The sequence below is a fragment of the Pagrus pagrus genome (genome assembly GCF_965226575.1).
Source record: "Pagrus pagrus genome assembly, chromosome: 8".
Taxonomy (NCBI): domain Eukaryota; kingdom Metazoa; phylum Chordata; class Actinopteri; order Spariformes; family Sparidae; genus Pagrus; species Pagrus pagrus.
The window spans coordinates 4735730-4747917 of NC_140192.1; the positions used below are offsets into that span (position 1 = coordinate 4735730).

Genomic DNA, 12188 nt, shown 5'->3' on the forward strand with positions numbered 1-12188 from the left:
GAGGTGGCTCAGGGTCAAGGCAGAAGGGACGTAGGGGGAAGGGGCTGCACTGTGGGATCAGGGGAACTTACCATTGGTCATACCAGGGGAGAGGTGCTCTCTCTCGTTGTGTCGGCGTCTGCTGAGATCACGGGAGCCTTGTCTCACGGGCTGAGGCGGCTGGCCCTCCAACATGTTGACTATGTCCATACGGTCGATGCTCTTCAGAGCTGCGTACAAGCTCTCCACTGCAGAGACGACGCGTGACGGAGGGACACGACAAGACATGGGAACAGAGAGAGGAGGGGAGGGGTTCCCAGGACAAACAGCAATGCCGTTACAACACAATCCGACTGGGTTAAAGAGGCATCATGAATAAAGAGGGGAAGAGAAATCCGCAGCGACTTCAGGTCTCATGTACTCACTCTTGGCCCTCTTGCCTTCCCGAGTTGCCCACAGGTTGAGCAGCGCCGAGCTCTGCTCCAGCAGCGAGTTGGGATTCTCCACACGGATCTTATTGATGTCATCCACGCTGAGCTGAAGCTCCCGAGCCAACTCTGTGCAAGAGAATGATTCAGAGAGTATTAAGGAAACGAAGATAATATTTATATCCTTTCACTCATGAGTCAGGCTGTTTGGGGGTTCTTGAGATGGCGCGCTGCCTCGCAGTGGCTCTAATCCACAAGAGGCACAATACTCTGTCTGTCAAACGGCTCCGGCTCTTGGCAGGAAAACAGAAAATAATTAGTTTCATTGGCCGGCTGCCATGTTAGAACTTTGTTCAATCAGCGGCGAGCGAGGCAAGCTTGTCCGACATAAGGCAAACATGGAAGGTTTACAGCAAATAAAAGCAGATTCGGTATATTTGAGTTCACTTACCAGCCCAGCTCAGCCCCAACTGTTCTGCAATCACCGCCATCTTCAGCTCTGTTCTCTCCATGGCACTCATCGAAGCTGCGCAAACCAGACCACAACTGACTATTGAACGTCTGACTCTAATATTATCCCTGCATGTTTCATAATTATATCATTATAAGGGAATAAGCAGGTGTAATCATTTACAAGTGGGAGAGTGAGCGCTTCATACCCATTGCAGGTTCATTTAGTGCGCTGTATCTTTCTCTTAAAGCCAGCGGGGTCAGAGTTCGCCTCCGGTCTTCACTCCCAATTATCTAAAGGTCACAAGCAAACAACATTCAACACTGAAGTCAGTCATATCAGGGAAGATACACCACGTGTCTTGTTAGAGGTGCCATAATGTAAAAGTGAGATTTCCATGTCTTTTTTCATTATAATGCAGGTCTTGGTGGTTTATAAATAGTTTAAATAGCCTTTAACATTAAATCATGTAAAGATTCTCTAGTAGACACCAAGTAAAACTATAAACCTGAGCATGAGCATTATATGAGAGCTCTACCTTGATACATGGAGGCATGGTGATGTTGAGGTTACAGAGCACGTGTTGACTGTCCTCATACTTGGTGGACTTGCGCAGGAAAGACAGAAATCCAGCGGGCTCTTTACTGCTGTCTCTCACCTGAGACACACAGACACAAGACACATAGAGCCGGGACAGAGCTGGGGAAGAAACAGTAAACGACAGAAGAGAAGTGGTGATACCTTCACGGAGACGGGAAGACGGTTATCTCTGAAGGCCTGGAAGCTGAAGCAGCGCGGCTGCTGGGTGGCCTTCCTCACCGGCACCAGATTCCCTGAACACTCCAGGTGAAGCGGCATTCCCTCCATCACCTGACAGATGTAACACAGGGATTAGACAAAGTGGGACAACCGCCTCCACGGGACCTGTGCTCCCACATCAGTATGATACACTGCCACCATCTCTGAGCTGACCTCTATGTCTCTGCTGCGAGCCACCTCTGTGAAGTTCTCGTGTTGTTCCAGGGTTTTATCCATCTTATCGTCGGTCATGCAGTAGCACCGCAGGCGGCCCTCACGCAGCTCGTTCATCTTCGCAAACACTACAAACTTGGCCATGTAGGGTACGGCTGACAGTTCCCTGTAGAGCAGGTTGGCAAAGGAGACGGCCTCAGCTGTCCGAGGACAGTCTGCGAGCCAGAACCTGAGAGGAAACAACGACACGGAGTCACACTCTGCTCTTAATCACAGCTGAGCTGCTCGCTGAAATGATTGGAGACGGCGAGTTTAATGGTTCGATGGTTGGTGTGTTGCCAGCTGAACTTACCGCGCTGAGACATTGGTTGTGAAGCTGGCACATTCATTGGCATACAAAAGCTTGGTGGTGCCAGTAATGTCTTCCCATTGGGCCGGGGCCGTGCCACCTGGGAACCAGACAGGAGCAGATCTGGATGATACAGCTTCAGAAAAGGTCATATAGAGAAGTCTCATGCTGACAGTGTTTATATGAAATCAGAACCACTTTCACCACTGAAAATCAGCTGTTTGGACCCATAAATCTGTCCTTGCCATGGAAGGAAACCTGCTCCCGTTGATACAAACGCACACACGCTTACTCACCCACCCACACAACTCCCAGTCGTGGCATGCAGTACCTATAACAGAGCAAAGCAGACGCAGACTGGTGGTGTCGCCCTCGCCGGCGTCTCGCGGGCTCTCCTTCCAGGACGGGGGCAGAGGTATACGCAGGCCGATGGGCCGGTGAAACTTGCGCCGCCGAGGCTCCACAGTGACCACGGGGCTAAAGTTTGCCTGGTTACCCAGCAGCTTTGCAACCAGCTCATCTGGAACTGGCTGAGCCTGAGGTCAAACGTAAATGATGGGAGAGAGAGGGGGGTACGCAACACAGGCACGGGTTTGATGATGTGATAGAAATAAAGGGAAATTACGTAGTAAAAACAGATGTAGGGATAACATGAGAGCAGATAGATGGAGATGATGGGAGGTAGATGATGGCGATGGATGAGAAATAAGGAGAGGGAAACCGAAAAGGAAAAAAATTAAGGATGAAGAGAAAGAGAGAGAAAGTCCATGGTGAATAAAACAGCTCACTTGGAAAAGACAATATCAACACAACTTGGTCGTAGGACTTAATAACTCTTTTTTATTGCAAGATGTGACAAAGTGTGTTAACATGAAGCTTTTACAATCATGAATACAAAATGGATATCAAAGAAAAAAAGGCACTGTGGGTTTTTTTTGTTTTTTGTTATCAGAGCCACAGAAACATTTGAGTTAAATAGATATAACTTTCTAAAAATAGTTAAAATCATTCTGAAAAATATCTATTTCACTTACATTCGGTTACATTCACTAGTTTCAGCTCGGAGGTTACGACATGTGTGGTAGCATGTTAGTTTACAAGACACAGTTAGCTTCATTCATGAGTCTAATAAACACGCAGTAGAAGGTCCATTCACACGGTATCTAGCTCTCATTTTGGTTCACTGTAACATATTCTGACATATAAATCACAAGTTTCCATCTGATTATTAAAATTAACAAGTTGCTGATCTAATTCCTCTGACCTGTATTCATTAAAGGATTAACAGGTTGTTAATAATAACATTTAATGCCGTCACAGTGTTAAACGGGAATGAAAAAAGAAATGAAAATCGCATGCAAATGGAAACTTGAAACACCAAAAATAACAACATAACAGCAGAGAATTATAGAGAAAGAAAATATTACATGTAATAAACTTCATATATAATGTTAATAAAGGTTTAAAATTAGTAAATCTGTGAGAAAAAGTAGCACTGTGCCAAAATAAATATAATTATTTACTATCTTTTACTTATAATTGATAATTGGACGGTTGCTATAGAGAATATAATCCGCAATTTAAGGATATTTAAAAAAAAATCCCCAAATGTTCATATTCTGATTTTACAGCAGATTCAATGATATCATTAATTCCTTGATTCGATGTTTCTGATTGGATGTGGACTTTTTATAGGATAATTATGAATAGGTCGGCTTAAAAACAAGTCTTTACTGTATAATTGAATGTGGTAAAGTGTCCTTAAAATCTTGTCTTTGGTGTGAATGTTTGAGAAACTCGAAGACCAGAAAAGTGTAGCTGTACAGACAGAAAGTGGCTGAAGGGGGTCAGGTGTCACACTAATTTTGTTTTTAGCACAGTTTCCTGACATTCATGATACCAAAACCACAACGAGTACAAACTCAAGCACAGTGTTTCATGGCTGCAGCAAGGATGCAGAAGATTTCCTATCAAGTATGTTCGACTAACTGCACTTAGGTATCTCAAATTAGTGTTAAGTATGCTAAATACAGAGCTTTGCCAGTGTCATAAATACATTAGTGACATCACTTTAAAACAAACAATAACATATCAGCGCTAAAGGAGCAGTACACAGTTGTATAAAGGTGCCAAGTGCATGCACTGTGTGAAAAAAAGGGCAAAGAAGGTCCTCTAAAAATGTGAAAGCAAAACAAACAAACAGGAAACTAAAAATTGGGAAAACTTGGCGCAGGCACTGATATGATCGGGTCATTCTGGGATCAATCAGAGTACATCCAACATGCTTTTATTCAGGCAACACAGGCATTAACGATTCTGTCTTTCTTCTCCTTCCTTCTCCTCATCGTCCCATCTCACCTGCAGCCCCAGACGGACTCGTTTGGTGACTGCCGTCTCGGGAAACGAGGCCTGGACCATCGGCACCAGTTTACTTGTCAGCGACCCTCCCTCCGGTCCGATCAGGTCGCTCTCTTGCTGGACTCGTGACACGACCGCAAAGTAAAGGGGAAAGTCGGTGGAGATGATGCGACGGATTCGCTTCTTCCCGAGCTCCTCTTGACTTTCTAAGTCTGAGGAGAGAACGGACGGTTTAATTCTCAAGCCGTGACACCTCGTGATGCTCAACCTGAGAGTGAGCGCGGCGTGTTTGGACTCTTACCCTCATCCATCCCGTTGAGGATCGTTTCTAGCACCTCGTCACCGTAGCGATTGCGATGTTCTTTCCAGACTGAGCCGTTCTCGCTCCTCAGCACCACGAGCTCCCGGTCGCCACGACCCAGAGCAGCAAAGTGGGGGATCTCCACTATCACCGGTCTGCCGCACACAAACAGGATCATACACAGACAAATGTTAATTAATTACTAATTACTAAATGCAATAACAAACTGACTGTCAAGGGAGAATAACATGTTGACTTATTCCCAGTTTCAGTTTCTTCCTCACCCCAAGAACTGCATGCTGGCCGGACCCAGGGAGATGATCCTGCTGGCCAGCCCCTCTCCCTCCACCAGCGGAGGGGGGCTGGTCAGCTTCTGCGGCTTCACCAGGCGGCAGGTGATGCGGGTGGGTGCCGCACAGGTCCGTGGAGGTATGATGACACGCAGACCGTTATGCCTGCTGCCTCGCATTGAGCCGCCTCGAGCATCTACCATAAAACTGACCAGGAACCTGTCATGTGACACAAAAATGTGACAATTAGCCACCGGGTCGGATATTAAATGAGATAAAGTCAAATGCTGAATCTCCTGCTGACCCTGTGTGTATGGGACTGGCGACCGGGCTGACGTTGTCTGACGTCTCGGTCGCTGGGCTGCTGGGAATCAGTGAGTCCTCATCGTATTCTTTGGGCAGTGGAAGAGGAGTGTGTTGCTACAACAGACAGAAGAGACACAATGTTCACTCTCAAGAGATCAGTGTTTAGCACAATGTTTTATACGAACCCTGAGGTGTATTACTTACACGATCATCTGCTTAATGTGATATGGAGACGGCTATTATGAACCCTTGCACTCATTTTTAGGTGCTATTTTTTACAGTGAATGCGGAGAAGATACGTCGACAACCTTCAAAAGAAAGCTGAGGAGCGATTCTCGTTTACAGTGTCAGGTTAGAGAGAGGATGAAACCAGAACATCTGCATCATGTCACATGCTTTCAAAGAAAATACCCTAAAAAGTGTAACTTTAAGTTTGAATGAAAACATGTCGATAACACTTCATATTAAGGTCTTTGTATTAAGCGTTAGTTCAAGCTACTACAAGGAACTTTAATTTTTTGTTGATGACGGTGGCCTCTTTGGACAAAAGATGCAAACTTTGCTTTAGTGTCGAACCACCGGACTAAAGAGCAGCTTCTTCCCTCCGGCTGTTAGACCCCGATTCGTTCTCAGCTCTCCGGCATAAAAAATAGTTATTATTTTATTACTTATCCGACTTGGATAAGTCAGAATCGGACCCAGTTACAGACATTAAGAATAACTATTTTAGATATTCATTAATAGCCAATATTATTGGCTTAATTGGCTTAATCATACAAATTATGATGCTATTATTAACACTTACACAGTCTTATTAATGTTAACAACCATCTTATAAGATGTATAAAGGCCTCATTACTTTATTATTATTGATAAATCATTATTATTCTTCTTATTAAAAATGCTTATTACAATTACCTTGATATAAAGCATTACCTTCATTGTGACCTGACTGTGACTGATTAAGTCAGATTGTCTCTGGTGCATCAGTTTTGACCTTCGTCCTCCAACAAATCCGACACTAAACTGCTGAAGCAGCCCTTCAGTATCTCACACACGCTTTTTCTGCACAGTACCTGATCTATCTCGTGCTCTTTGAGGATAACGGTCTCCGGAGAAACGCGGGGTATCCTGGGGATGGCTGGCGAGTAATTCCTGTTGTTTGAAAAAGAGCAAAACACAAGTCAGATTAAAGAAGTCCTGTTACATCTCCTCCCAAGTGCTCATCCCTGGTGTTTTTGGTGAGTGTCTATGGTGCATCCCCGTCTACCCCATCCACCTATTAGCTCGTGGCTGCCAGCTCGGCTTTGCTCGCCTGCTTCCCCACCCCAGCCCCCCTTACGCTGTGCCCAGCCCTCTCTCGTACTCCAGTGATTTCTTGGGGGAGAGGAAATCGTCATCATGGTCTTTCATGTCATCCATCTTCATGTACCTGGCCCCTTCTGTCCCCAAGAGCTCCTCTCCTTCAGAGAACAACATGCCAAAGAGAGCGAACAGACGGAGGTCAGGTTGGTGAAACAGCACAAAGAGAAAGAGAGAAAGAAAAAAAGAAACAAGATGGTTAACCAGAAGGGTTAGAAACACATGATAACCAAGGATTCAGGAGATGGCTCTGTGATTCAGGGGGTTAGACTGGTGGGATGAGACATTAGTGACGATGCTCTGCTCACTGACCTTCTTACTGTTCGTCAACAGCAACAAATTAAATGCAGCAAATTCTACAAAACTAGAAACACTTTAAAAAAATAAGGCACGACGACAGCAGATCACTGTTATTAGCTGTAGTCCAACGCTTCTGATCCAAAATAGGATTGAACCGAGAGAGGACAGCTTATAACTGTAGTCTGGTGTTTCCAACAGCATTTTAAGCATAATCTCATTCACAAACATGTGAATGAACAGTTATTCAGCTAAAGGTTTTACACATCAGCTGCCTCAGACAGCGATGAATGAGGAGATTTAAAAAACACTTGAATACAAACAGAGACAAATCAAACAGCATCAGCCCAACTACAGCACGCGAGCCGCTCCCTACTCTCCTCTGAACAGACGGGATAATCTCGAGATCGGTTTCGGTTACTTACCTCCCAAAACATGCAGTAATTTTTCGAGAATTCACCAGCAAACCAAAGTGAGTCTTCCCCGAGTGTATTAACGTGCGAGCGTATCAGCACAGCCTGTGTGAGGAGGTGTCTGTATGCGGTCCAGAGCCAGAGTGATGTCGTAGGTGTCGCTGCACGGTGTTTGACTCTGAGTGCACTTCACACAGGTTCACATGGAGGCACATATACACGTGTGTCGCGTCGTACAGGTATCTTATTATCATTCAAGCCTGTGCGTCAGATAACATGTCAATATCATTTCACCGGATATGAGATGTGTCTTTAAGACAGCGACTCAGCTACTTTCTATATTTAGAGCAACGGTGACAATCTGTCAGTTGAATTATCAAGAGACTATAAATATCAAGACATAATGTCCTCTGACATCATTGTCAGTGCTGTGGTCAACTTTAGGCTTTAAAAGTGGGGAGTAATGAAGTACAAAAACTTTCATCATCTTTGTACTTTTTCTTCCTACGTTTGAACACAAATATCTTTCTACTCTTTACATTTTCAAAACGGCTTTGTCACTTTAGTTTTTAACGCATCTGAGGGGAAGGGAAGACTGATTTCAACCTATCGACGCACATGTGGCAAGACGAAATGATGTAGAGGACGCAACAAGACAGAAACAGACAGAGGGGGAGACTCGAATGGGGAGAAAAAAGAGGGTGTTAGTGTCTCGTGTCTGCAGAGGCCCTGCACAAATGTCGGTATTTGACGTCCTGGGAATGAGACTCAACAATCAACTATCTTTCTGGTGCGTTCATGAACAGCTTAGATGAATCCTACTATACCTGCCTTTGAGTTTAATAGTCTTTGAATTAGATTATTATGACGTGAGGTTCAGTTAGCTTTGCACAGAAATGGCCAGTAGACATACCATTCAGAGGGGTACTCTGAGTACATTTCAGAGCCTGTACTTTCTTACTTGAGTATAGAAGTTGAATTAGTACTTCTACTACTTTACCAGATACCAGGAACTATCTGAACTCCATCTCGAGTAAAAAATGTGTGTACTTATGCCACCTCTGTTTTTTTTGGCAGCAGAAACAAGCCGTTTTTGTCTCTCTCCCCGAACTCCTGGGGGAAATATCTGGACTTTTAGCTGCTAAATGCTACACTTTGTTCATAAGCTCGTTGCTAGCTTTGTCTGCCTGCCGTTTGGTGCTGGGGAAGTGGCACACTTTAAGAGGTTTTTCATGGAAAAACAACCAAAACAATTGGCTAAAAGTCGCTCTAAGCCTCCGTAGGGTAACTGTAGGGTTTGGTATTAATTCTCTGTGGGTTCATCAATACGAGCGACTCCTTTCAGATCCAAACACAGCGATCCGGTGATGATACAAATACGTATCAACCTTCCAACTTTCTAGCTAAACAAACACGGGAACACAAGACAAATGACGCGGTACATGATGGACATCACAATACGAACACACGACTGTAGACAAGCACACGTCAAAGCAATGACTCCAGATAGACAGCACTACTCCACTATGAACTGCACAAGCTCACAGAGCAGATCTGAACCAAAAATGTTTTCTATTTGATTGGACATTAGTGATAATAGCAGCTTTATATGGCTGTAAAAAAAAAAAAAACACTGCCGCCAGAACATGGAGGACAAAGGGACACCTGGAGAGTTAGAGAATGAGGGTGTTATTGAAGGGACACAGAAAGGTTACAGACATGGGTGCTATGGGTGCATGCCAATGAGAAACCAGAGCCACCATCACAGTGAGCACCACTTCAGTGGGAGAGAGAGAGAGAGAGGGAGAGAGGGGGAGAGGGGGAGAGAGGCAGGGAGATAAAGATGGAGCAAGTGAGCTTGAAATGGAGCCACACACTTTAAAACAACGACCTATGAATGCCGCACAAAGAAAGGAAAGACATTCATACCTAATGTTAGCTGTGCAATTCCTAAAAAAGGGCAAAAGGCAAAAAAAGGAATTGGAAAAAAAAACTGATTCAACATCATAAAATCAGCCTTGAAAAGAGGAAGTAACACTTAGATAAAAAAAATCATCATAGTCGACTGTTTCCTGAGTGATGAGTTTAACGACTGCGGTGCTCTACCTTCGTCCTCGGACACGTCGAGGATCTCGTCCACTGTTTCTGGGAAACTCATGCGATGTTTCTCCGTGGTCGTCTGCAGGATGGAGAGGAGGAGCCGATTACAAACACAGCAGCAAGTTTAAACTGTTTAAGCAGCATTTCCATGTGATTATTCAGGGCGCAGCAGTGTTTCTAAACTTCTCACCATGGACACCGTCTCCTCAGTGACGAGCTTCAGGACGTCGATCACAGAGATGTAGCCCAACCTCTTAGCGATGGCCAGGGCCGAAGTGCCATTCTGTCAGACAAGAAGAGAGGAGCGGGTGGATCAGATCTGTCATGACCAAACTTTACGGATCATTAGGAGGAAGACACGAGGACTGTTCATGCTCACTGTTGTTGTCTCGTTGGGCTGAGCGCCGTGCTTCAGCAGGAGTGTCACAATGTCTGTGTGTCCCTGCTGGGCAGCCTGGTGCAGAGGAGTGTAGCCGAGCTGGAGGAGAGACACAGACCTCGATGTTAAATGTACTCCTACTCATCAAATGTATAAACGTAACTGCTGAGACACATCTAGATAATATCTTTTCTCTAAATTATGTAGCGCAGCTGGTCTTTTCTTGTCACAAACATCAGCTTATTTAATTAAAATGCAAGTAAGCAGAGTTCCTTCAAGTTAAACCTGGTTTTCACTGTTCTGTGGTGATAAATTGAATATTTTGGGGTTTCTGACTCTTAGTCATAAGTGAATAAGTCAGCTTGAGCTCCGGGAACTTAGGATAGAAATTTGTACTATTTTCTATTACTATTTTCATAAAAATGCACAACTTTGGCACTGATGCAGAATGTAATCGCAAAGTAACCAGTAACTAAACTTATCTTATACATGTAATCTAGTAAAAAGTACAATATTTGCCTCCAAAATGAAGTAGAGTGGAAGTATAAAGTAGCAGAAAATGAAAATACTCTCTAATAAGTAAAGTACAAGTACCTCAACATTTTTTTTTAAGTACAGTACTTGAGTAAATGTACTTAGTTACATTCCATCACTGAACGTTGCTCAGTCAACAAACAACTGTATTCCTGGTTAATAATGCAAGTAGACAAGCACCAGTTTTAAATTTCAGTGACAGGAAATGTTCCTGCAACACTCCAGAGAGGTAAATATATAAGAAGGCCAGTGTTGAACCCTGCCGCTGCCATGACTCGTGCTTGTGGCTGTGTAATCTACTGTACTTGTACTCCAGTGTCACAGTGTGACTCATGCCTCGGCTGATTTTGCCGCAGTTCCCTCTCGAACCAGAGGGAGGCACTCACCCTCGTCTTGCTGTTGACGTTGGCCTGTTGCTGCAGGAGGAACTTCACCATCTTGATGTTGCCATAGTGACACGCTACATGGAGAGGGGTGTATCCCATCTGACAGTGAGAGAAATAAATAGTGAGACGTCTGAAACACAAAATCACTTTACGACTCGAGCGTCTTAATGACCTTTTAATTTGAATACTTTATGTAGATTTGATCCTATTCGGGGATTGAATGCTTCATGAATATTACATAAACTGATGGTTCAGATCCACACAGTCGAATCACTTTGAGAACAGAGCAGTGATAAAATTTGCATTCAGGCCGCGATTTAGGAGTAAACAAGAGAGAAATAACAATAAAAACACTTTGAGATTATAATGATTCCAGTAAAAGAGCCCAAAAACAAATGCCAGCACCTAAAATGCTCTAATCTGAAGTGTTCATCAACGAGGCTCTGGTTCGCTGTGCTGTTGTTTTGACCATGTTATATAATTCTGCACATAAATTAAAACTTACTATTATCTGCATTAATCTGATAACACTTCATGTCAAAACACTGCTGTAGATCTTCTCTAAGCCCTCGAGGGTCGGGCCGTGCATTGATGGTAACATGACCCTCTGCTGGTGAGATCACCAGGCTATTTATGCCACATCACACAGACACAGTGGATGGCTCAAGTAGCTTCTGCTCTTAAAAAGTGCTTGATAACCCCCCAAAGAGTTCAAGGTGAAGCTCTCCCCCACCCCGAGCAGTTTAAACTGTTGGTTTTGTCTGACGCGAGGCTGATCTGAGAGGTCTTACCCGTGTGGCGGCGTAGACCGAGGCCCCCTGCTTCACCAAGATATCTGCGATACCAACGTGTCCTTCCTGTGCCACCAGATGCAGTGGAGTTAATCCACTCTGCAGGGAACCGGATTCAAAAAGGTCAGAAACATCGAACACAGAACAAAATCAAGACCGAGTTACAGACGGACGGTCGCCCTTTAACGATCCGTGTTTCTTACCTTGTTTCCGAGGTTGACGTTGGCCTGTTTGGAGATGAGCAGGGACACCATGTCGGGCCTTCCTTCCTGCGAGGCCAGGTGGAGAGGTGTGACTCCCTGCAGTGACTCAGCATTGGCCGAAGCGCCGTACTGCAGCAGGCTGTTAGCCACCTCCACCTGGTTCTGCTTGGATGCTATGTGGAGGGCAGTGTAGCCATTCTGGAGCACAGACATGAGTTATAGTTAGAGGAAATATGAATGACACCGGGCCTCCCAGCATGAATTATGTGTGTATCTTATTTTTATTTAC

The 12188-nt window shown here is 44.5% G+C and overlaps 1 protein-coding gene across 17 annotated transcripts in view; it reads right to left on the reverse strand.

Moving 5' to 3' along the window:
- The window catches only part of ank1a (ankyrin 1, erythrocytic a), a 93541-nt gene that overhangs the window by 16243 nt on the left and 65110 nt on the right, over window positions 1-12188 (reverse strand). For 10 of the 17 annotated variants that reach the window (XM_084358787.1, XM_084358775.1, XM_084358773.1 and 7 more), the window contains 22 exons: window positions 11900-12097; window positions 11697-11795; window positions 10906-11004; window positions 9986-10084; window positions 9797-9889; window positions 9613-9685; window positions 9436-9456; window positions 6777-6897; window positions 6511-6589; window positions 5433-5548; window positions 5123-5347; window positions 4839-4993; window positions 4538-4749; window positions 2511-2715; window positions 2183-2279; window positions 1831-2059; window positions 1600-1728; window positions 1397-1516; window positions 1067-1151; window positions 859-933; window positions 405-536; window positions 72-227 (listed from right to left, as the gene is read on the reverse strand). In XM_084358787.1, the coding sequence (XP_084214913.1) occupies window positions 72-227; window positions 405-536; window positions 859-933; window positions 1067-1151; window positions 1397-1516; window positions 1600-1728; window positions 1831-2059; window positions 2183-2279; window positions 2511-2715; window positions 4538-4749; window positions 4839-4993; window positions 5123-5347; window positions 5433-5548; window positions 6511-6589; window positions 6777-6897; window positions 9436-9456; window positions 9613-9685; window positions 9797-9889; window positions 9986-10084; window positions 10906-11004; window positions 11697-11795; window positions 11900-12097 (2818 nt within the window). The remainder of the gene's footprint in view (window positions 1-71; window positions 228-404; window positions 537-858; window positions 934-1066; window positions 1152-1396; window positions 1517-1599; window positions 1729-1830; window positions 2060-2182; window positions 2280-2510; window positions 2716-4537; window positions 4750-4838; window positions 4994-5122; window positions 5348-5432; window positions 5549-6510; window positions 6590-6776; window positions 6898-9435; window positions 9457-9612; window positions 9686-9796; window positions 9890-9985; window positions 10085-10905; window positions 11005-11696; window positions 11796-11899; window positions 12098-12188) is intronic. The other 7 variants (XM_084358774.1, XM_084358782.1, XM_084358776.1 and 4 more) reach the window with 5 other exon arrangements.